The 26,426-nt window shown below is 34.5% G+C and overlaps 4 protein-coding genes across 4 annotated transcripts; 1 reads left to right on the top strand and 3 right to left on the bottom strand.

Annotated features, from left to right (window-relative positions):
• Positions 1-573: 573 nt before the first annotated feature.
• LOC108860135 (histone chaperone ASF1) lies at positions 574-1,190 on the bottom strand. The gene has a single exon (XM_018634040.2). It carries the CDS (start codon positions 1,122-1,124, stop codon positions 729-731), a length of 396 nt encoding a protein of 131 aa, XP_018489542.1. The 5' UTR covers positions 1,125-1,190; the 3' UTR covers positions 574-728.
• Positions 1,191-4,954: 3,764 nt separating this feature from the next.
• LOC108858692 (uncharacterized) lies at positions 4,955-9,519 on the bottom strand. The gene is made up of 2 exons (XM_018632577.1): positions 9,052-9,519; positions 4,955-7,576 (listed from the first exon to the last, which is right to left on the bottom strand). The coding sequence occupies exons 1-2, from the start codon at positions 9,517-9,519 to the stop codon at positions 4,955-4,957; spliced, it is 3,090 nt and encodes a 1,029-aa protein (XP_018488079.1).
• A 9,679-nt stretch (positions 9,520-19,198) lies between these two features.
• Positions 19,199-21,742, top strand: LOC108863109 (protein TRANSPORT INHIBITOR RESPONSE 1). Its single transcript, XM_018637423.2, has 3 exons — positions 19,199-19,812; positions 19,942-20,434; positions 20,549-21,742. The coding sequence occupies exons 1-3, from the start codon at positions 19,343-19,345 to the stop codon at positions 21,374-21,376; spliced, it is 1,791 nt and encodes a 596-aa protein (XP_018492925.2). The 5' UTR covers positions 19,199-19,342; the 3' UTR covers positions 21,377-21,742.
• Positions 21,743-21,994: 252 nt separating this feature from the next.
• On the bottom strand, positions 21,995-24,529 carry LOC108858691 (E3 ubiquitin-protein ligase MIEL1). The gene is made up of 12 exons (XM_057011280.1): positions 24,373-24,529; positions 24,203-24,290; positions 24,054-24,110; positions 23,912-23,944; positions 23,742-23,819; positions 23,606-23,649; positions 23,481-23,521; positions 23,030-23,112; positions 22,788-22,879; positions 22,624-22,693; positions 22,504-22,542; positions 21,995-22,426 (listed from the first exon to the last, which is right to left on the bottom strand). The coding sequence occupies exons 1-12, from the start codon at positions 24,459-24,461 to the stop codon at positions 22,295-22,297; spliced, it is 846 nt and encodes a 281-aa protein (XP_056867260.1). The 5' UTR covers positions 24,462-24,529; the 3' UTR covers positions 21,995-22,294.
• Positions 24,530-26,426: the final 1,897 nt, after the last annotated feature.

The following is a 26,426-nucleotide window of genomic DNA, read 5'->3' as shown; positions in this document are numbered from 1 at the left end:
TAGATAATAACCGTGTTTTAACAAAACAGATTTAATAGAATACATTTAGATGTCAATTAACAGAACTATATATAGTTCCAACATTAAGCCATACGTTTTTTTTATAACAGCAAAGCCATACGTTTTATTAGAAGCGTTGGTACTTGGTAACAATAAAACTAAATGAAATTACTATTCAAAAAACTACCAATTAATAAATTTAGGTGAGAGAATATGGGTCCCTCATATTTTGCTTTGTACGGTTGAGTTTGAAGATAAAAGGAGTTTGAAGATAAAACAGTTATCGTATACAAAGTTCATTTGGATAGAAAATTATGTCCACTAATCAAATTATTATTATACTTTTAATTATTAGACACAACTAATATCAATAGTTCATGTTGAAGAATTAATAGAATAGATTCAAGAAATAAAATGTTTTAAGAAAAAACTGAGAATTGACTGCTTTGATTTGAATGGGCTTTACTCAATGGCCCAATATGGTCAACAATTCAGACCGGTTAACTATTTATTTGTCAGTTTCATTTTCTTGTCCAGCCGTGTTGGACTAACTACTAAATTGGTGACCGATCATCACGAAAGTAACTATTAAGTATCCTAGGATATAAATTTACAAATACAAAAAACTGATTAGCTGACAAATCACATATCTAACACAGGTATCTAAACAATATATAATCAAACATACAACAACAACACACACTAATTAATAATTCGATGCATATAGACTAAGAAGCCAAACAAGCTTCCCAAAACATTCGATCATTTTCAATCTTCCTCCTCATCAACCTCTCATCATTCCTTGTGGAAGACGAAGCAACCCTCCTGCTTTCATCTTCTCTGCTCTCCGGCCACCTCCCGTAACTATTCACCTCTTCCTCATCGTGTTCTTCTTTCTCTCCCGTGTCTAGCTCTTCTTCTTTTTCTTCTTCCTCATCCATCTCCATCGAGTTAAAACCAGTTGATCCATTCCTCACCTGACTCGTTGACTCAGCATCATTCCCATAATCTTTATCATCATCTCCCTCGTGGCCACCTTGGTCTTCATGAGTCTCGGAATCCGCAGATGCTTCGAATAACAAGAATGATGACACGTCCACAAGGACGCTGTTCTTCGTGTTCATATAATTTGAGTTTTTCTTTTTTTCTCTTTGACAATGACAAAAGACACAACACACAGAACGTAATAAGTTGGGGTAACATGTGAATACATCTTTATATACGAGCACAGAGTGAAAAGAAGATAACGTAGGAAAATCAGATTTCTTGGGCACTTTAATAAAGTCTTATTATATTTACAATATATATATCCAAACAAACAAGCAAACAAAACAATGGATTTTGTGCTGCTTATGTGGGGTTCGACTAGCCGATTTCTAGAAGGGATGTCTATGCATTTGTTCAGGGCCGGTCTAACTTTTAGAAAAAAAATTGTAATGCCCTACTCATAAGTATAAATTTATACCCTCTTTCTTCATATAATTTTTTTTCTTAAAATGCCCTATATAATTAAATTTTGTAAAAATTGGGATGTCCTAAACGGCTGATTCCTTTGCTTGAGCCTGCGTTTGTTGTATGCCAACAATACTAGTGCTTTATATTGTAAAAACTGAACTAATCTAATTCATATTAAGAGTTTTATATGTTTAAATGGATATTTTTAGATAAACAGAAAGGTTTAGTTGTATTCCTATAAATAAATTGATTAAACCATTTAAAATAAGCCTACAATTTGGATTTGAAGTTCTTATCTTTTCCACTACTGTTTCAACTTTCAAGTCTTCTAGAATGAAATAAAGGAAAGAAAGTGAAATGTTCATGTAAGTCCAAGTGTCAAAGATATGGGAGGTATCTTGTCTCAAGTTATAACAATTTGGCACCACTCATCAAGCCATCACAAATTGCTTATTACTAGATGATAACCCGCGCCTTGCACGGAGTGAACTTTTTTTAAATATGTTGTATCTAAATAAATAATACATTTTTTTGTTATCAATAATTTTTCTTACATTTGATTAGGGATGACATGTGGGTAGGTATCATTTGGTTTAGTTAGGTTCGGTTTAGATCTTTGCAAATTTGGTTCGAATCTTTATATGTTCAGTTTGGTCTTAGATTCAGATAACCCATTTAATTTTTTAAAAAATTAAAGTTCATATATACTTTAAATTTCTCAAAACATAAAAATAAAAATAATATGTTACATATAAATTTGAATAATGTATACCAAAATACTTAAATTTAACATAAAAATTGGTTTAACTTAAATATTTGGATAGAAAATGAATAGATATTTTCAGTATTTTGGTATTTTGAGTAATGTTTAGTTATTTTAAATATATAATTTTTACTATTTTTATATATTTCTAAATATTTTGGACAATTTAAAAACATCTTAAGTATTTTGTATATTTCTTTTAGATATTAATTTTTTAAATAATATATTTAAGTATATAAATTTGGTTCGAATATACTCGGATACCCAAAATATTTTGGTCCGAATCGGGTTCGGTTCTGGTTTTTAGATACCAAAATTTTAAACATGTTCAGATATCTAACCAAATTGATTAAAGTTCTATACTATTTTCTAGATTTGATTTGGTTCGGTTATTTGGATTCGGATTTTTTTCCCAACCATATATTTTTTATTGTAACCAAATTTTAAATGAAAGTGACGATGGTTCATACTGATTTTGGGTATGCAACAATTTTTAAACCAAAACACTTTCTTTTATGTACGTGATTTATTTAGTTAATCATTAAAAAATATTCAAGACCCATTAAAAACGATAGGCTGAACTTAAAAAAGGTAACAATGATCACAAAAATTTTCAATGTGAGGCTTGTACCATTTTTAGTAATTTATAATCGTTTTAAAAAATTCGAAATACAACATATAAGAAAAAATATAATTTTTATTATATGCTTAATGTGATTGTTTAATTTATTTTAACAAATAAAATTAAACGAAAAGTATAGAGGATAAAAAATTATTATCAAATCTTTATTATTCATAATCATTAATGGTGAATATATATCAATCATATTAGGAAGTTCCGTAGCTTTTATTTAAGGAAACAATAGAGAATATTCTTTTGTATATTAATAATTGATTTAATAGTTATTTAATAAAAACTATAATATATGTGTAGATAGACCAACTTATTTCTCTAACAACCCTCCGAATAATTCTCATGATGACACGTGACTACCAAACAATGTTGCAATGTTCCAGGATTAATATATAGGGGATATTAATTAAAACAGAAATCTATTCATTGTTTAGTAGTACAATCAAACTTTTACGTGCAGAGCCGGTCCGTGTAATTACCGGGCTGGAAGCAGAGCCAAGAAAAAATGCGCGGAGTGAAATTCAGTTATTTAAAAGAAAAAGTATAATTTACAAAAATAACACTACATATGATCGAACCTTCAACCTCCAACAGCTCAAACTTCACCATTACCACTAGGCTACCAAATCAATCTTGACAAAATGTGGCCGCTAAACTTAATAATTTATTGGCGGCTGGAAGCACCCGCTTCTCCCGCTTACACCTCAAGGGCCGCCTCTGTTTACGTGCATGCATAATTACAACTTACGAGTGTGACATTGTGAGCCTATACATGAGTCATGTGGCTATATTATGGGTTATGATCAGGGTCGCGTCGACACAAACAACAAACGTTGTTTTCGATCTAGATTCGGCCACTCGGAGCAGTCCCTTTTATAAGGCAAATGAAGCATTTGCTTTCAAGCCACAACAATATAATTTAGATTGGGCCACGCAGGGCCTTATACATCTAGCTTACAATCTAATGGCCCTTCACGAGGCCCGTGTTTCTAAATCCATAAGAAGTTATTTGATATCAGAAAGCTATCAGAGTTATCATATAACAAGATGCTGTGAATCCATAGGTAATAAGTGAAGTGATACTTACAAAAGATGGGGATGATACGAGACGAGTGGTCCAACTTACATGAAATTAAATGGTCCAGAAAGGAAAGGCTGAGAAAATTATGTGGTGTGTCGTTTTGAGGACCACATTCCTCGACCATGCCATTTATTACAAAATCCAATCTATATAATTAGTTTACTTATTTATATACTATCAAATATTTCAAAATTAAATGCCTAAAGGTCACATATTTGACAAACAAAATCGATAGTTCAGTAGCTGGAAAAAGATATAAACATAAATAAATGGTCCCATAAACTTTTACAATAATGGCTATTGGCAAATTCTCTATGCTCAGTAGTCACCGTTTTCTTAAGGATGCAATGTAAATATTGTGTCTGCATAGTCATTCTATATCATCGAGCAGTGTGTGTAACTAGAGCGTGATTAGTGATTCATAAGCTGTTTTACAGTAAGCTGTTTTTCTTCCTCTTGTATGTAATGGCTTTTTTTTGTGACATCCATTTGTCAAACAAAAATAAAAAGTAAAATCTAAAATTATGTAATTTAATTATGAAATCGAAAAAGCTGAGCAGAATCATTGTTATATTAAGTTCAGAAAATAATCATTGTTATATATTTACGTGGCACGTATCAGATATGAAAGATACATAATCAACGTATACGAGAGTAATGGTATCATTCAATCATTGGAGGACAGTAACGCCATTTAAAAACAATGTTATTATTGCAATGAATAAATGGTACTCTACTAGTATTTTATAACAAAAAGGAAATGAAGTCGACAATGAATAAATGATCGCAAGTAGTTTGATGGATATATAATAAAGAGTTCTTAAAAATTTATACGATATAAACGTTATGTTAGGTTTTCCTTTCTTTTGTAACAATTATCATGTTTTTTTTTTTAACTCAAATAGCAAGAGGCTAAGCTCAAGGAAACAAAGTCTGACCAGTTTTAACTGTTAATACAAAAACCAAATCGAAAGCATCAAAGACAGCAAAGGCATATGATGACTCACCCTAAGGGAAGGGTTTAAGAGATCACCATAGCACCTTCAGTCTTAATGATATTATGAAGCCATGACGGTCCTCCCATCGCCAAATATGATTGAAAACATCCATCCCGTAGTACACTTCTAGAGATCTCTCGTGCCACCTTATTTGACTGAACAGATTCCACTTCAAATTCAATCCCTACAAACTCTGAGCATATCGTAGTGATTTGCTGAAGTAGTCCTCTATACCGCGGCCAACGATAAGGTTTCTGAATAGCATCATACAGTTCCTGTGAATCTGTTCCTATATGCACTTCCTCTATTCTCAGATCACGCAAACTCTTCAATACCCATAACAAGCAATACATATCAGCAGATAACTTGTCTGAATTGGGAGTCAAGGCATCTCTAGCATGCATTCCAACCTCACCATTATAGTTCCTAGTAATCCAAGCTCCTCCTACATGGTACCTATCACTCCTCCAATTCGCATGGAAATTGCATTTGATCATACCTTGTGCAGGAGGTGTCCAGCTTTGCAGTACTCCCATGTGTAATGCTGTTTGCTCTTCTCCACTCACTCCTTTGTTCACCTCGTACCATAGAGACGCCTCCTCTAAAGCCCGACGCATCAACACCGCTATTGATTCTTGTGTCTCTGCGTATAATAAGCTATTCATGTTCTTCCATATTGCCCATAGCATCCAAGGGAGCGCTTGTCGGCGTTCTTTGCTCAAAGCTCCTTCTTGCATTAGTTTCAAACAGCTTTCCAATAATTCCACTAATGAAAGATCAGGAAACTGCTGTTCAGGTGCAATGTGAAACTCCCGCCACAAATCACGTGCTTTAGTACAATGGAAGAGCACATGTGCAATCGTCTCCTCGCCTTGTTGACATAATTTGCAGATAGTATCAACTGGCATCCCGTGTGCTGTAAGTCGTTCTGCCACTGCCAGTGCTCCTGATACTGCACGCCATAAGAACATACGGATCTTTGGAAGAGTGGGCAGTTTCCAAATCTTTTTCTTAAACGCTAGCACTGCAGGTTCATCTTCTCGTCCACGATTGCCTATCTGAGATTTCGTCGCCAACCAACTCCCACTCTTGACTGTATAGCCCTCTGACTTAGTATACGCCCATACGTACCTATCCTGAACTCCCCCAATCGCCATCTGCTTAATGCGCTCTGCATCATTTGGTGGGAATAGCTCTGTTAAGGTTTCAATCCGCCATTTACCATCATTTCCTATCAGCTCATCAACTCTAAGCTTGACATCATATAAGAGTTGCTTGTTCACTGGTCTTCGTGGCACCTCATCGAGAATCCACTTATCACCCCATACCAGCGTCTCCTTACCATCCCCAATGGACCTGATTAAACCCTTTAACAGTAGCTCTCTGCCAAACAAGATACTGCGCCAGGCGTATGATGGTCTATAACCTTTACCACACTCTAAGATGTTCGACGAAGCGTAGTATCTACCCTTATATACCTTCGCCAGCAAGCTTTCAGGTTCATTATACAGTTTCCATGCTTGCTTTGCAAGTAAGGCTTGATTAAAGTCTTCAATATCTCTGAAACCTAAGCCCCCTTGATCCTTTGGTACACAAACTTTCTTCCAAGCAATCCAGTGAATCTTTTTCTTTTCTCCATCTTCATCCCACCAAAAGCTAGCCATCGCACTCATTATTTTCTGACAATGATGCTTGGTCAATCTGAAGCAAGACATCGCATAAACTGGAAGAGCCATAGCAATAGATTTGAGTAGTACCTCCTTTCCACCAAGGGAAAGCTTTTTGGCAAACCATCCTCGTAATCTCTTGTTAAGTTTCTCACCAATGAACGCAACTAACTGCTGTTTCGAACCACTAAAGCACTCAGGCAAACCCAAATACTTTCCATCACCTCCCTCATTATCAATATGCAATATCTCTGCAAGAAGTCTCTTCATCGTGGGATCGATAGCCGCTCCAAAGGTGATGGCTGATTTCTGGAAGTTTATAATCTGCCCCGACGAGTCTTCATACAATTTCAAGCATTTCAGAAACTCAGTGCATTCTCGTAGACTAGCTCTGCATAGGAACAGACTATCATCAGCAAATAAGAGGTGCTGGATAGAAGGGCAGTTCCTCGTCAGTTTCATGCCAGTAAGGAGGTCGTTCTGCTCTGCGCGGTTCATCACATGGACTAAGGCTTCAGCACAGAGAATAAATAGAAAAGGAGATAGGGGATCTCCTTGTCTAATACCTCTCTCCGGTGTTATATGCCCAAATGACTCTCCATTCATCAACACTGTGTACGTCACCGATCTAATGCAGTTCATCACCCAGTCGATCCACTTTCTGTCAAAGCCCGTCTTCAAAAACAGAGTCTCAAGAAAATCCCACTCAACTCTGTCATAAGCTTTAGACATATCTGTCTTTATGGCTATAAAGTCTTCCTTGCAGTTTGGATTCGTCTTGAGGCCGTGAATCATCTCATGAGCAATAAGAAGATTGTCGGAGATAAGTCTACCTGCTACAAAGGCTCCTTGTGTAGGTGACACAATCTTAGGCAGAATTAGCTTCAGTCTATTGCTCAATACTTTCGATATGATCTTGTAAACAACTGAGCACAAACTGATGGGCCTTAAATCTTGCATCTTCTTTGCGTTGGTTACCTTCGGCAGCAAACAGAGTTGTGTATGATTCCAATCAGTAGGAACCACTGATGTTAGGAGTTTTGAGGCTCCTAAGTCAAATGATAGTATAGTGGTAGTAAGTTGTCGAACCAAATCTGAGGGACTCAAAGCAGTGAGAATGCAAGTATTTGCCTAATCTAAGTGCAATCAGTGAATTGGATGGTTTTTAAATTAAAACTAGAATGCAAGTAACAGAAATGATACTTTTAAGCTATTGGAAAGGAGAACTCATGGGTATAGGGATTTCAGACTTTGGGTGATCAAGTTTCGAACTAAGGAATGTAAATGATGAATCAAACTATCAACCTTAAGCCTAGACACAATTCTAAGCAAGCTCTATGTCTAGATGAATGCTCATTTGCTAACATGTCTCAAACATCAAATGTCTTTGGTTGAATAACATGCAAGCAATCATTACTAACAAGTCTATTAGCTATCTTAGCATCTTTAACAACAAATCTCTTTGGCAAAGTACACTAAAAGCCTAGGAGAGTTGACTCAGGCATTTCATCAAACACCTGTCGGGTGAGAAATGCCTAGAGATCACCCTTTGAGTGGCCTACTCAAATGATGCATTAAGATCACTCTACTATGCAAGGAACAAGTATGATCTATACCTAAAACATCCTAGAACTAGCCTAATCACCCTTAATCACCCTAACCCATGAATCCAAAAGGTGATTACTCACTAATCTCCATGATTCCTCTTAAACCCATGATGGATTTCAGATGAATCATATAGAGAAATAGAAGAGAAATCACAAGAACAATCACAAATCAAGCCAAAAAGAAATCTTTTTCTTGAGAGAGTTTGTGTTCTTCAATAGATCAAAGATTATCTGCCAAAAGGTGGCTACAACATCCTTAAACATTAGGTTTTTCAGAGTAAAAACGTGCATAAGAAATTGCAAAAAGGTCCTTGAAAAATCATAAAATCGTGTAGCAAAAGGGGCTGGAGCGACCTTGGGGGGTCGCTCTGAGAGGTCGCTCCAGCCTCCTTTTTTGTGTCTCCGGGCGATGAAAACGCGAGCTACTTAGGTGGGTCGCTCTGGTTGGTCGCTCTGGTTGGGAGCTACCTTAGGGGGTCGCTCCGGAAGGTCACTCTGCGGTTCTCGACCAGGATGGATATGCCTATAGTAAATTGATCGTAACTTCTCCATTACATCTCCAAATGACTTGAAACCATTTCCATTAGAAAGCTAACTCAATTTCCTGTGTCTCCACAAAATCTTAGCAAAAGAAGATTTCTCTAAGGCCTCCATCCATGCTCATCTTTCACCTCCTTTTTGATCACATTGCTTCCAAATGTCTCCAAGAACTCCATGTGGTGTTCCAATACCTGATAGAGACATATGTATGCCAAATGCAACCTAAACATGCCTAAATCCTAATCTATATGATGCAAATGCTTATGAATGAATAGCTAAAACAATGCAAATATGCAAGATATCAACCACTCCCGTCTCGAAGAAACCCTTCACCTCTTTCGTTACTTGTGCACCAGTTACCGACCAATACTTCTGAAAAAATTGTCCAGTCATTCCATCGATCCCTGGAGCACTATCACTCTTGATTGCTTTAACAGCACGTTTAATCTCTGCCTCTGTAACTGGTTTGATCAAGCCACTATTCATCCTGTCCGTCACCCGGGGGAGCATTCCTTCCAGCAATCTATCTGCATTTTGAGAACCAGAGGAGCTAAAGAGGTTCTGAAAGTACTGCACCGCTATCTCGCCTTTCTGCTCTTCCTCATAATGTTCCACTCCATTCTCGTTCAATAGCGATTGTACTCTATTCTTCATCCTCCTTGTTTCTACCCAACCATGGAACACTCTTGTGTTTTTGTCTCCTACTTGCAGCCACGTGTTCTTACTTTTCGCCTTCCAAAAGGCCTCCTCCTCTTGGTAGGCATTCTCTATCATGTTAGGTTAACAATATAAATATTGTTTTTGTAACATTATTGTGTGTTTTTTTGTAACAGTTCTTAAAAAAAATTATTTTTGTAACAATATAAATATTATGTTAGGTTCTTAAAACTATGAAAAACACAATCCACCCAAAATTCTAATTACTTCTAAAATTAGAAATTTTAGGTTGGGTTTTCTAGTATTTTAAGATTCTCATATTTAGGTATTAATATTTATCCAAGTGGCAGGACGGACCTATGATGGCAATCACCATCTGGGTTCGATTCTTTCCCCATGCGAAAATTAACCTGCCTCTTCTGGACACCAAAGCGATACTGGACTCTAGCTCAGGTACAGCCCTTTCGGGTGAAGTATACCGCTGCCTGACCGGACCCAGGAGAATGACCCGTGAAGCGGGGAACCCCTCGATTATCAAAAAAAAAATATTTATCTATACATACACTTTTATTTTAGTTAAGAACCCTTTACTAAAATATTCTTACTGGAGGTGCTCCTAAGGTCAGGTCGTAGATATATGATAAATGTTGTCTACATCTAATCTTATGATAAATATCAAACCAATATTGTCCAAAAAAGAGGTGGTGACGGTGCAGGCTGTATAAGTCTGTAACCCATCAATATCTAATAGCAGGTGATGCGAGAGGAGAGTCTCGATCATTAGACGTACTCTTGCTCATAAATCACCACCAATAATATATTCAAGATTTTTGTGTATGTGTATGTGTGTTTTTAAGTTAACTTTTGCTACTCATGATAATTTACATGAACGACTCGAATTCGGAATACGGGGATGTATTTGTTGAATAACCTTTACCATCATTTCATGATCTATAACTATTATATATGCACGCGGGTTGTATCAATTTGTACTATAGTTTACATGAAGTATATGGTTTGATACGATGTACATAAGTGCGAGAATATTTGATTTTTATCAAGTTTTTCGAGTTTTTTTTGTCGGTCTCACTAATTTATTTAATTAATGTATTTATGTCAAAGTTGAAGAAGATAGGGCTGTAGTAAGCCATTCAACAGCAAAAAGAAGAAGGTACATTTGTTTCACGAAATATATTATTGATCAGTTTTTTTCTTTATAATTTGGAATTGGATATGTGTAATTCAGTCTTTGTTTATAGCTCTTTTTGGTTTTGTGTCGGTGGCAAACAAAAATTCAAAGTTTGTTGGAATTTATATATTAAAATATAAACATATTTAAAACTATCTCATAGGAGACAAATCAAAAAGCATTAAGTACACTACAATATTAATTAAAATTTTATTTGTTGGAAAATTCGCTGCCGACCGAAAATCAAGCATTTTTGTGGTAATTAATGTATTGTTATATACTTCCTCGTTCCTAAAAGATAGTTGTTCTGGAAAAAAAAATTGTTTCTAAAAAATGATTGTTTTATGTTTTCTATAAAATAATTGTAAACTTTAGAAAAATTAATTAGTTTTATTAGATTATTATTGACCAAAAGTTGTTAAAAATTGAAAATCACGGAAAACAATAAGTTTATCATAGTGATTTAATGCGTTTTCTTAATATGTGTGAAAATAATAGAAAGACTATCTTTTAGGAACGGAGGGAATAAATCATGTGTTCTTTGAATATCCGTCGACGGTTCAGGTCTGGACACTTTCACAAATTCCATCGAATATGAGTATTTTCTCTACTTTATTTATATTCGCTATTGGGAAGTTTTCCATAGATGGACGATCATCAATCTGCATGGATTTTGTGGTACACTTAAAAAAGACGAAACATCAAAGTTTTTAGCAACATCAATGTTGATCCCAAAAGTACTTTAAAATGGTAGAAACAAAATCATTATCTTGGGATGAGGCACATGTTTCACTTATACAATGGGATGCACACATGGGCCGGTAGAGGTTACAATTTTACCTTCTATACCTGACAGATGGTGCTTTGTGGATGGGCATGGAAATCTGAGGAAACTTATTCGCGACAAGATTGATGTAGTACACAAGAAGGATTTGAAGGGTTAATGAGGGCAAAGAATACTAGGGAAGTCTTTCACCCATACACTCGGAATGTATGAATTTATTGTTACATTTGCAACAAATGATTCTCAATTGGTGAAGATGGTTTCGCAACTAAAAAAAATGATGAGTCTGTGTAAGTTAGGATACTAAGGCACTAAAACTGAGTATTCACAAATCAGAAATCATTTATATATTTCAAACGCAAAATTCAAAAGTGGATAGCATTGCATGCAATGTCACGAAATAACCATCATTTATCGTTCACATTCATTGCCAAATTGGTTTGCAGAGTTATGCTGATGATTTTTTTTATGCTGATGATTTTTTTATGCTGATTTATGTTGATGATTTTTCTAAAAAATTGAGAAAATTAAAATTGAAAAATAAAAATGTCCAAATATACACTGAAATTTTATTTTGAAATAAAAGTATTATATTTAAAATTTTATATTTCTGCACATGGGGAAGAACAGTCTGTAGTTGCTATTGTTGAAACATATATATGATCAAATCCCATTTCTATTAGAGTTTTAATTTTAAAATAAAAATATTAAAATACTCTGGATATGTTAGGATACTCTTAGGATGAAATAGATAAAGACAGTCGGTATAGTGAAAACAATTATCTCAAAACTCTAATCATATATATAATGAGACACTTTCTTCTCTTCTTAAGGTGTCCACATCAGATTTTAATAAATGTTTGTGGGACCCATCTTTATATTTTTGTTTTAAAATAGTATGTATTCATATGAATATCACTAAATATCACTTAGTGCAGTGGTTTATCTATCATTAAAGAAGCTCACAACCTGGGTTCGAATAGAGAACATGTGCGTTTTGCATTTTTTTATCATTAGATTTAATGAAAGGCAATTATGATTTTTACAAGTCATCTTCTTCTTTAGACTTTTAGACTTTCTGCAATATTGACTCCGACATCTCATAATTTGTCAAGAGTTATACATCAGTTTCTTCGTTTTTGTCATTTTCATGAAAACTTCATGAATTTTTTAATATATTACTCGATTATAGGATGAAATGAGTGAAAATTAAGTTTTTAAGAATTTCGGTTTTTGGACTGAGTCATTTTAAATCGTCATCGTTGGTGTCCGAATTACGTTTTTCCAGTGATTTTACGGCACTCGGCAGTGAGTTTTCGAACGTGATTATGTAATGAATTAATGATTGTTGGGTCATTTTAAATTAACTTGCGGCCTATGGCACTCAGTTTCTACATAACCTTTAAAAGGTGAGGCTGATGCGTCAGACATACCCAAAAAGCTTCCTAATCGTCTATTCTTTTGCATTGTCTTTGAATATGGCATAGGGTTCTCCCACTTTGTCGCTCAACTCTCACATCCACTGATAAACCATTACACTCTAAACCGCTCTATTCAGTGTCACATATCATTGAAACTCCTTAAATTGATATAATTTCATAGTCCTAATGAAAACTTGATTAGTATAACTTTTTTATGTTCTTTGTTCTACTTTCTAAAGTTGTCCGCTGAGACTTGTACGCCATGGAGGGATTCACTAATTTCTCATACTTCAAATTTGAATTAGAACACACTGGTAGTTTCAAAGAGGAGGCGAACAAAATTGTTTACACAGCTGATAACTACAGGAAAAACCAATGAAAAAGAAACACAACTTTTTGGACGGAGCGAGAGAGTTCACATAGATCTGAGAGGAGCTCATGGAGATTTATTTTTTATTTCTGTTAAAAAATCTCGCCTTGACTATTTTTCTGGGTATATATATATTATTGCGCTATGTTTAATAAAGGGTTTTACTATTGTGTGGGGTTTCTAAATTGGGATATATTTTTATTTTCTTACATTTACACAGGTTGCGGATTTACTGGATAGCTAATGAGGATGTCAATTAGTCAGCGTATCCGATGTTGAATCTGAGTGGGTATATGGTTTATGTTTGACATATTCTTAAAAAAAATGTTGTTAGATGTCGAATTCATGAACACAAATCGAAAATTCTTTTAGAGATTCACGACTCCGCGCTTGCGCGGGGCTATATCCCTAGTTGGTAAAGAGAGGATCTCTTTCTCTACACGTATCATTTAATGATTAGGTATGCTTATTAGTTTCTTTTAAAAGAGTTATTATAATTGCAAAAAGGAACAAACCAATGAGTATTCAACACGCCCGTATGGCCGTATGTATATATAGTCCATAGGATAAAAAGAGAGGCTGAAAGTTGGACAAACAGATAAAGAATTGACAAAAATCGTAACAAGATGGGTGTTATCTACGGGCGGACACGGATCCAATAATACGATAATTTTCAGTATTCATAATTTTCTTCATATTTTATGAATATGTGATATGTTTATTTTTTTTATTTGGAAAAATCGGATTTACAATTATTTTTTTGATATTTTTGAATATTTATGGATATCTTATCCAGTTTATTTAATACAAGTAAATCTAAAAAACTATGCAATTTTTTTTCAATTTTTTTTATATAATATAAAATAAAAAGTAAAAATTAATAAGACTATATGTCTCATAAATTTATAGATTAATCAAATTTTCTTATAAAACACATTTTTGAAAAGTTATAGTTTTTATAAATATTTTATATTTATTTCTTAATTTAATATTTCTATTAGTAAACTTTTAAATTAAATTAATAGAATGTTATGTTAAAAAAAATAATTATATAACATTATACATATAAAACTCTATATTTATTTGTAGATATACATCTATTTATATAAAGTCAAATATCTGGTTCTAATTTTTTTTAGTATTTGTAATCTGCTACTTTTTAATAGATATTGACTTCTAATATTTACATTGCTTCAATAATTTACGTATATCCAGATTTTTCAGATCACATCGAAAATAATAATAAATTAATTTAAATTTAACAAAAAAATATCCGGTTTTAGAATCTAATGTTTACTATTCTGATAATTCTAATTATATATTTGTTTCCAAACTTCAGCTTTATTCAATAATATTCATTTTTTCTGTGAATAATGATCTTCATTCCTAATATTAATATCATTATATCTCTAAAAATGTATAAACTATGATCTCTTCTTATCGCCAACTTTGCAAAACCCATAACAACAATAAGAACTAGGTGTTTTGCCCGCATATGCGGGCATAAATTTCTTATAAATACTTATTAGTTTATGTGTTATTAATCTAAAACCAGAATAATAAATTATTATTTATGTTTTTAAATAGTTAAATCAAACATCAAAATATTTATATATATCAAATACTTTTAATCAAAATATATACTTATTATTGTGTTAAGTTTTTTAAAACACTCATATCTTAGAGATAGCTTAGAAAATATATTTATATTTTTTGGTTGACTAATATTTAATAATAAATTGTTTTGTATCTTAATTTTTTTTTTAACTTTTATAATAAAAATATTGTTTTCAGATAGGCACAAAAAAATATATATAGAAGAATTTTTTTTTTGATAATTCTAAAATATTATTTTGTAATCAATTATTTAATATAGCATATAACATATAAACTTTATATCATTAGAAACTAATAATAAATTAATAACATATCTAAAAGTCTAAAACCTAATAAAAATATGACAAATAAGAAAAAATAATATAGCATATAAATTTAATATTAATAAAATAAAATTAGTTTTTGTTTATATAGAATATCCATCAAGGCTATTATTTTAAATTAATGATTTAGTTACTCAGTTCAAAACAAATAATACATCAATGATAATTTAACTTAAACTTAATAAAAATATGACAAATAAGCAAAATTAGCTAAAATTATGGAGAACATGACAAATAAGCAAAATCACTTCATAAATATAAAAACTAATAATAAATTAATAACCTATCTAAAAGTCTAAAACCTAATAAAAATATGACAAATAAGAAAAGCTAGTATAACATATAAATTTAATATTAATAAAATAAAATTCGTTTTTATTTATATAGAATATTCATCAAGGCTATTATTTTAAATTAATGATTTAGTGACTCAGCTCAAAACAAATAATACATCAATGATAATTTAGCTTAAACTTAATAAAAATATGATAAATAAGCAAAATTAGCTAAAATCATGGAGAACATGACAAATAAGCAAAATTACTTCATAAATAATAGTATAGATAGATATTTGTTCTCGTGCTCAAACATACATAAGATAATATTCTATATGTTTCATTTTAAGAGTCACTTTAGATTTGTTCACACATAATAAAAAAATTATATATATTTCTAAATAAAAACTTCATTGTCTATACAAATAACCATATTTAAATCAATAGAAAGTAACTAAAAATAAAATTAATAAATTTTGCATTGAAATTGTAAAATAATATTTATTTTGTAACGAAAATTTTAGTTTACAACGACACTTAATATGAAGCGGAAGAAATAGTATTTTGAAAGTAACCCAACATCAAGTGACTTTAATATGAAGTTAAATTCAAATTTTATAAACTTATTAGCTAATTAGTTTTCTTAATAGTAATATAACAAAGAAGTTAGATCTTAGATCATACATTGTCTTTATTCCATACTCAAACTCATAAACAAAGACTCAACATTTTTACAAAGAACCCATATCCACCAATAAGTTACTATATTAGTGATATAAGTAGTACGACTATAAAATTACAAACACAGTCGTGTAACAGATTTAGATGCTAATGTTGGAAATATAAGAGTTAGCTAGTTTTGTCGATATAAAAGAGTTAGTTTTAAGTATATAAAAGAGTTAGTTATTTTAAACCACATATTGCATTGTTTCTTAACACCAAATTGATTGATAAGAGGAGTCCAGTACAAAGGAGCTGAGAGCATCTCCAACCTTTTTATATATTTGCTTCTATAATAATATTTAGTGTTAAATTCACTTCATCTCTAGTCTATTTCTTTCTCTAAAATAGAGATTACTATTTTTACCTCTATAAATAGGGAAAAAATAGCAATTTTCTATCTTTTTTTACTCTATAAATAGAGATTACTATTATTGAGTAATACATTGGAGTAAACCCTACCTATATTACAGAGTTCCTCTATTTTAAACGTAAAATAGAGCAATACATTGGAGATGGTCATATATATATAACAGTATTTGCAAGAGAATCCACTATCATATTCTGGGTCCTAGAAACTAAAAAAGAAAACAAACCGAAGCTAAAAAACGATAGGAATTAGGAACTCGACATCAACGAGAATCCCGACAGGATTACCGTTCATAGCCTCATAGTGCTTCGGGCAGTAAAGGCCAGGAGACAGAAGATGAGTGCTTGGATTCCATGACTAACGAAACACGAAGATAAAGATATTACATTGGTTAATTCTTAATATACATATAATAGTCGAATGAAATGATCTTTTATTGAAACGTCGGAAGTATAAGGTAGTAACCAGAATGCGTTGACTAAAGTATTATCTCCTCCTCGAAATGATTTGGTTTTCATGCGTAACCAATGACCAAGCAACCATCCAACTATCATTTAAAAAAAAGAACAGAAAAGTATTGTTACGTGACGTATATTGCAATTTGTAAAATAAGTTAATACAAATGAAAGGCAGAAACAAATCAAGATCGTGATTCGAAGAAACACGAGTTTGATAAATTAGAAAGCAAAGATATTAGGTATATAATTGGTCAGATTTTGACAAATCACGTAATAACAATATAGAGAAGAGAACAATCAATTAAAAATGAAAAAAGCGAAAAAGGATGGCTTCCACTAATGGTGAGGTTATCAACATAATCCATGTTACCTTTCCATCACGTGCCACTTTACTTGTGCACCACCTCTTCACTAATCGCATTATCACTCATCTCATCATCTATCTTACATAAACCATTATAATGTATGTTGTACTTTATACACATGCGTACATGTAGACATACACTTGATTTTTGTTCACGGTCAGATTTTTTTTTTAGGTCAGATTTGATATTGCTAAAGATAAACATTTTAAAATAATTACGGGGACAGCAAAGTGCAAGCTAGTTTCAGTTCTAAACCAGAGGAGAAATAAGAGAGATTCGCGGGGGAGCCATGCGTGGGATTATTATTCTACTCATATCCTTACAAATAAATAATCAGTTGGTTATTAAAGAATCAGTGACCACTAATTTCCTTTTTCTGACGATACTAATTAAATGATAATCCTCACGTATTACGGGCAAGACAACTCAGCTCACCACTTCTCCATCTGACTCCGGTTACCTCTTTCTTTTGTTTACGACAGGTTTCATGCTTTTATATGCCGAAATGTTTATAACAAACCGAATCGTTTTGATCCAAATGAGCAAAATATACTATTTTCCAAGGAATGAATGGGCACTAAACTACTAAATAGTGATAAAAAGTACATACAAATGGCACAAATAATATAATATGTTAAAGTGGATTAACGGTCATGATCGCATCAAAATATGAGATTCAACAAGGAGTAAATACACTGTTGGATCTGAAATATTCCAGGCTAATAACTTTACACTGTTTCTGTTATAATTAACAGTTTCACCCTTTCTTTCGCTCATGAGGGTATTCTTGTCATATGGCTTGTCCTGTTCATTTACCCTTTCTAGCGATTGACCCAATTAACGTACGTGCGACAAAGCCTGAAATAATTTACCTGAGGTAATTAATAAATTTCTCAAAGAAATGGTAAATATTGAATCATGTCATTTTTGTTAGTTACCATTGTTTATGTGTCCGTACAATGTAAAAGAGAGTCCCAAATCTGACGGTCGTGATTAAGATGCGACGCTGCACTTTCTTCGTACTTTATTCAAATGTTCAGTAACCATTCTCACTTTCTCTTACCTTTTGTTTTTCTACTTTCATAAAGTCATACAAATACACTTTTCATTATTGGATACTTCCCTCACATACATAACTCTCGCTGCAATGATTTCAAATGTAAAATAAATTCTTAGTTAACACTTATCTCACACACCAGAATGTGCTACAGATCACTTTTTTTTAAAGAACTGTAGTCGATTTTAAATTACATATCACCTAGGCTAGGAGATTTAATATTTGAAATACACACGGTAACTTAGAGATGGTCTATTTCGATGTATGAATTTAAAATGTCATCTTCATGGGTGTTATCCAAGCGGAAGGGGGGTAAAATGAATAAAGATGAAACTATTGTAATACTTTTCTTTTAATCAACAAACTATTGTAATACTATTACACACAGTACCTTGGAGATGGTCAGATTCCACTTAAAAACATGATTAAACGGTTCTGATGTCATCATAATTAACCCTGGCTTTCGTTTTACCGTCAGATCATTATTACTAAAAGTGTATTTTTTTTTCCTTTTTCACAATCAGTTGTGGTCCCAGGACGGGTAGCACATATCCAGCCGTGCATCGCGTATCCAACCATATCATTAGATTCCCTCTTCCCATACACCTTGCCGCAGAGTATCTACTCGCGATTATTACCGAGCCGCGATAAGATTTATCGTCCCGTTATCTGCGGCTGCCGGATAATCTCCTGGGATTCATTCCATCCAACGGCTGTCATTAGAACACGTGGCGAGATCGTAGAAGACAATCACAATCACCGAAAAGCCCTCACATGGGATGGAGATGTTAGACCATGGGTTAACATTTAACCGAACCAGAGTTGGCTTGACCTTTCCCTATCCTTCTCTCTCTCTCTCTCTCTGCTCCTCTTTCATCTTACCTCACAATCTAGTAATCTCCGTTAATGGCGCCTCAGATCTGTACTTGCGATATATAAACTCCTTTTCAAACTCTCTCGATTCTCTCCTCGTCAAGATATTCAACGCAAAATGTATAAGCGAGTGGCCTTGTCGTCGTTTCCAGAAGAAGTCCTGGAGCACGTCTTCTCCTTCATAGACCTCGACAAGGACCGCAACTCGGTCTCCCTCGTGTGCAAGTCGTGGTACGAGATCGAGCGGTGGTGCAGGAGGAGAGTCTTCGTAGGGAACTGCTACGCGGTGAGCCCCGCGGCGGTTGTAACTCGGTTCCCGAGAGCGAGATCGGTGGAGATCAAGGGGAAACCGCACTTCGCGGACTTCAACCTGGTGCCGGAGGGGTGGGGAGGGTGCGTGTACCCGTGGATAGAGGCGATGTCGGAGTCTTACACGTGGCTGGAGGAGATAAGGCTGAAGAGGATGGTGGTGAGCGACGAGTGCTTGGAGCTCATCGCGAAGTCGTTTAAGGATTTCAAGGTTCTTGTTCTCTCTTCCTGCGACGGCTTCTCCACCGATGGCCTCGCTGCTATCGCTTCCACTTGCAGGTTTGCTTAAACCGTTAAATTGATTTAAATCCACTTGCGGTTATTAAACGGTTTAATCCTTAAACCGTTAAATGCTTGGTTTAATTAGGTTTATTTGATTCTAATTGTATGATTCTTTTTTTTATGCAGGAATCTGAAAGAGCTTGATTTGCGTGAGAGTGATGTAGACGATGTTAGCGGACACTGGCTTAGCCATTTCCCTGACACATACACCTCTTTGGTCTCACTCAATATCTCTTGTCTAGTCTCTGAGGTCAGTTTCTCGGCTCTGGAACGGCTGGTATGCAGGTCACCCAACCTCAAGTCTCTCAAGCTTAACCGAGCTGTTCCTCTTGAGAAGTTGGCGACTTTGCTTCAAAGAGCGCCTCAGCTGGAGGAATTTGGCACCGGTGTGTACAGTGCTGAAGTGCGTCCTGATGTGCTCTCTGCTTTATCTGCAGCCATCGCTGGTTGCAAGAATTTGAAGTGGTTATCTGGGTTTTGGGATGCTCTTCCTGCCTACCTTCCTGCTGTTTATTCTGTTTGCAGTGGTCTTACGACTTTGAACCTGAGTTATGCAACTGTTCAGAGCTATGATCTTGTCAAGCTTCTTAGTCAATGTCCTAAATTGCAGCGCCTCTGGGTGAGTCTTGTTGTATGATAACCTGAATAAATATACCGTAACATTTCTCAACTATATGCATCAAGGTTCAACGTTTTCTTTAATTTGGTATATTATATGGCTTTACTGACACAGGTGCTGGACTACATCGAGGATGCTGGTCTTGAAATGCTTGCTCTAACCTGCAAGGACCTTCGAGAGCTGCGAGTGTTTCCGTCTGAGCCTTTTGTGATGGAGCCAAACGTTGAATTGACAGAACAAGGGCTTGTCTCCGTCTCCGCTGGCTGTCCAAAACTGGAGTCGGTTCTCTACTTCTGCCGTCAAATGACCAATGCTGCGCTCGTAACCATTGCTAGGAACCGTCCCAACATGACCCGCTTCCGTTTGTGCATCATTGAGCCGAAAGCCCCTGACCATCTGACTCTAGAGCCACTTGATGTGGGGTTTGGTGCAATAGTAGAGCACTGCAAAGATCTCCGGCGGCTCTCCCTGTCGGGGCTGTTGACCGACAAGGTCTTCGAATACATTGGCACGTATGCAAAGAAGATGGAAATGCTCTCGGTAGCGTTTGCAGGAGACAGTGACTTGGGGATGCATCATGTTTTATCAGGGTGCGATAGCTTGAGGAAGCTAGAGATAAGGGACTGCCCCTTTGGAGACAAGGCGCTTTTGGCAAATGCTTCGAAGCTGGAGACAATGCGATCTCTTTGGATGTCTTCCTGTTCCGTGAGTTTTGGAGCCTGCAAGTTGTTAGGACAGAAGATGCCAAAGCTCAATGTGGAAGTGATCGATGAACGGGGTCCGCCTGACTCGAGGCCCGAGAGCTGCCCTGTTGAAAGAGTGTTCATATACCGAACAGTGGCTGGTCCTCGGTTTGACATGCCTGGTTTCGTCTGGAACATGGACCAACAACACTCAACCACGAGGTTTTCTAGGCAAATCATCACTACTAACGGGTTATAGAACAACTAAATTAAACAAGGTACATTCTTTCATTAAATCCTTGCTCGTCATCTCCCATATAAATTGTTCCAGTTTTGTAACACTAGAGAGAGAGAGAGAGAGAGAGAGAGAGAGCTCGGCCTGCACAAGTTTAATTATGGGATGCTTCAAATAACCAGCCAAGCTCAGGATCACTGAATAAGTGAGGAGAGCGAGATAGATCTGCAAGACGTTTGTATTTTTAGATTGTTGTCTGTATGTTTGTTTACTTAGTGAGAGATCCTGGTGGCGTATTATTTTCGTCAAGAAGATGATAAGAGATATTTAAAAGACGAATGTAAAAAATATTGTTGTTCAACTTGTTTGAATCTTTATTCTTTTTAATCATTTTCAAATGTCTTTTTTTCTATCTGTCTGTCTTTGCCAATATCATTTGTCTGGTCAGAGAACTGTGAATAGTTTGAAATGAATGAACAGAACATACTTTTTTTAATCGCAGGATTAATACTGAGAATGGTTTGTAAAACTCCTAGTAGCACCTGATATAGGATTATAACTTTTAACAAATAACAGTCGATTGTCAAATGGTTTCAAAAATCTTTTCAGAACTGTTGTCTTTCTGTTTTGTGACCCATAAAGGAAAAAAAAAGCTGGGCTTATATTTATAAGAAGATAGTTCAGACTTTTTGCGCAAAATGCCATGTTCAATTACTTTAAAATAGTTCCTCCTGTTTCACACACTTTATAAGAAAACCGTAGTTGGCGAAAGCAACTGGGATACCAATTACAAGGCGACTAAACCCTGCATTGCAAACCCAATGGCGCTTGCCGGATCACTTTATGTAAACAAGCAAAACACAGAGCGGTATTACTGCTTTATGGTTGAACCAATCAAGAAGAGTTTGCTATTCTCTAGGTTCAGAAACTGGTCACTCTGTTTCACCTAGCGAGGGCGTCTTGTGGAGCTGAGATCCTGCGAGTGTTGTAAGAGCCACAATGCGCGCACTTGTGTCCCAGAATGTGGAACATAGCTTTGCTGCTCTTATTGCAGTCATTGCAAAGAATTTCAACCTGCAAAACAGTTTCTTAGTCATGCTAAAAGAAAAAAACAAGAGGGGGGGGTTTGATTCATAGAGATATATTATTACCTCATAGTTATATTCACTAGGCATCTGTGCTGCCCTTATCTGCAAAAGAGAAAGTTGGTAAGTCTTTTACCTCATTTAACAGGGTTACAATATACCAAATACAAAATTGTGGCTGGTTACATCGGCATCTAATAATTGCCACGAGGAAGACATATCCATCATTGACTTGTAGCAAATTGGGCATCGGTACCTGAGACATAGAGAGATAAGAGATTAGTGCTGGTAATGCATAAAGAAACCATGTCTTAGAGATCAAAGGAGAAGTTTATTATTATTATTATTACTGTTGTTCATTGATCATTTGTCCGAAGCAAGTCATATGCATAGTATGGCCACATCTCATGACATGTGCAGCTTTTACGGAATCAAATAAAAACTGCCCAGGTTGAACAAATCATTAAAAAAAAAGAAGAAGAAGATGTAAATAAGATCTCTCATCCAATCGAATAGCTAACAACAGATGTGTAAGTAAAGTACACTACTAAGAACATCTGGAACTATCAGGTTCCATTTGTGGATGGACAACCTCATAACAGACAGGACAAGAATTCTTAGTGGCGTTCTCAATGCATGAGTGATTATCGCGCAGTCCCATTGAATAGCAAGCTCCTGCAATTCAAAATTTCACTCATAACTCGATCTTAAGAGATTTAACTAAAACAAGTAAAAAATAAGACACACAAGATTTTCACAGTTTAAAAAAAGTTTTGTAACAATTAAAACTAAGCCTACTAGACAGTCAAAGAGAGTTGGCTACAGGAAAGCTCCCCCCCCCCCCCCCCCCATCTGGATCAAACGACAGTATAAGAAGATGCAAAGTAAGATCCTACAGCACAAGTGGGAATAGAATCGTATGTTGAAGATAGAGCACAGACAAGACGCATTCTTTACAAACCACCCAATATATCTATCGGTGGAACAGAATAAAAACACAATGCAAGTTGATGATAAGAAAGGTATATAGAAGAAATGCATACCACAGCTTTGGCAGTGATAGAAATTGTCACGCCCACCAACTCTGAGAAATTAATTAGTACACCAACAATAAGATTTAAGTGAATAGACAGGAAACTAAGATGGAATGTTTATAATCATCACTCACCTACAAATTCCACAGTCGTCACAATGAAATTGTTCTTTTGAGGTCTGCAAACAACAAGGAGGAGGAGGAGGAGGAGAGTTATAGATACGGGGATATTAGGAGAAAGAGAAACATATATAAAAGGAAGGAAGAAGACCTCGTCGTCAAAGAAATTGCATATGTTGCAAAAGTATTCCCCCATACATACACCACAATTCGAACAGACTTGAGCTACCTGCTTAACAAATATTTGTATTTAATGTGATAATTGAACAAGATAGCCTGAGACTAGAAATAGAGAATAATCAACCCCCATTGGCCCCTTACCTCTTGTTCTGTTTCACATACTGAACAGATAACCTGAAAACAAACAGGACCAACGTTTTGTTTTTTTTTTTAATGGCAAAGGCAAACATATAATCAAGATAAAATTTACTGCTTTTATATTTCAAATGCAAAAAAAAAAAACCTGTTTGACGTTTTGTCGGACCAAATCATGTCGTTCTTTAGGATCAGGTAAAGAGTTCTGAAACCAAAAATACAAAACAAAAAAAGACCTTCTAAGCAAAAAGAAGAAGAAGAAAAAAAAACCAAATAAGAAGGGTAAGAGGAAGGAACCGCGGCGTCGTTGTGGCAGTGTCGGCATGGGAAGATTAGATTGCAGCAAGGCGCTCTTATTTTGCACCTTCTCTTGTAGTGTTCACACCTTAAACCAAAATAAACAATCAATTCAAAATCAATCAGAAATCAGAAATCAAATTATACGATGAACAGATCAATCAAATCACCCGAATTGGGAGATGCCAAAGTCTCTATCTCTAGGAATTGCAGAATCTGTATCCATTGGTTGGAGGAGACTAGCACTTGCACTACCCATACAGACAAATTGGATTCAGGGCGAACCACCCCGTGAGTGTTTTCCCCCAAATATGAAATAGAAAAAAAAAGTCCTTTCCAAAAGTTTAATCAACGATAAATACACAAATTAATTAAACTTTTATTCAAAATTTGTTGGAAAAAAACCTTTTATTCAAAATTAAATGACTAAAACTCTCAAAATAAAATAATGTTTAATTATATTTTCAAAATATTTTATATATTTAGATTTGGTGTTTAGTTATTAAAGTTTACTATTTAAGAGATGAGATTAGAGTTTAAAGTAATTTATTAGTGTTTTTGTTGATCAATTTTTTTTCATTTTCTATGCTGTAAAAATATAAGGGTTGATCAATGTTTTTGTTGATCATTTTTTTCCATTTTCTATGCTGTTTTAAAGCTAAAATTGTGTTATTTTGAAGATTTGCCTTTAGTTAATTCTCGGATTGGTTTTACATAGTCTACAGATTCAGTTTTATTGGTTAGTTGATCGGTTAGTTCAGATTGGTCGAAATTTTGCCCAAGTTAACCAAAAAGTGTTCAGTTTGGTCCGACTTTATGTTACTTTGGTTTCAAAATTTTCTCAAGTTGTTGGTTGAATTAATTAAATTTTGAAAAACTTAGTTAAATTTGGTTATTTCAGTTAGTCTGATTAGTTTGAATCAGAGTTTTGGTAAATATTTGTATTATTTGATAATTTTTTATATGTAAAACTGAACTAATAGATTAAACCAAAACCGATTTTTTAGTTGCTAAATTAAACCAAACTGAACTAAAAACCAATTTTTTTGGTTCGGTTTGGTTAATAACTGCATGCCTAATCTTAGGTTTTCAATTAAGATTAGCTTCTAATAAAATGTGTAGACTCTAACATGTGATTCTACACGCCTATGTTCTCACTCTTTCATTAAAAGACAAACATAAGAGCTTAGAAGGATATATATATATATAACTAGTCTAGTAGTTGATCAAATGATTAAACTGATGGTTATACACAAGAAAAGTTGTATTGTTCGATTTCCAAACATTGCAAATTAATGGAGATAAGCTTACTAAGAGATATGTTGCTTGTGCTGTTGTGGTGTCACTGGTGTGAATGTGATAGAAGGTTAATTATGGTCATCATACATTCTTGTGGAGCGGATCGTTTGTTGAACAACTAATACGATAGAAGATATTGATCTATATAACTAGTTGTCCTTCCAGCTGTTTAGTTGAATAAGAGTATAAACTAGTGTCGATTGTCTAAAAAGTCAGGGATGCCTTTAGAACAATATGTATATGAATAGATCTAGGAATGCTTTTCTCACGCGCTTGCCGGTCCAAGGAACCTTTGAATCCTTATAGACAGAGACATCAAGTGAAGCTAGTTCTTACACGTTCCTTCCTTATATACTACCCGATTAGATTCTCCAAGGATCCTCCAGAGAACTCGGAAGTTAAGTAAAGCCCCCCTTACCTCTTTTTCCCTCTTTCCCTTTTTTGCCATCACCAATCATTCAATAACAAACACCTCACTATACATGTAGTTTGCCATGGAATTGAAAAGACTAAAAAATGAAAGAGAATTGTGTGCTTTGTTATCGTGATATAAAGTGAGCATGGAGAATTAATTCATGTTCCTAAAACTAACATTTATTTGTAGAATCAATCATTTACTATTTAGGACCTTTCTTAATTTTTATTATTGTTTTGCTAGAAATATGAAAGAAGCTAAACGATGTAAAAAAAGGAAGCTAAACATGGGTTTAGACCTCTGTCTCGTACTCCATAGCTCGTTTCGAAGAAATTCATGCTTCTGAATGTATACACATTCTTTTTTGGTACTTTGTTCTATATACTCTCTATTCTGATCCGAATTACTCTCTCATTAAAACTACGAAGAGAATGTCTTTTGCCAAAAAAAGAAGAAAAAACTACAAAGAGAATGTGATGAACGATGATATACGATATACAAAAATTTAAA

The sequence above is a fragment of the Raphanus sativus genome, chromosome 5, assembly GCF_000801105.2.
Source record: "Raphanus sativus cultivar WK10039 chromosome 5, ASM80110v3, whole genome shotgun sequence".
In the NCBI taxonomy this organism is placed as follows: domain Eukaryota; kingdom Viridiplantae; phylum Streptophyta; class Magnoliopsida; order Brassicales; family Brassicaceae; genus Raphanus; species Raphanus sativus.
Note: the sequence above shows the minus strand (reverse complement) of the source record. Positions and strands in the feature narration are given on the sequence as shown.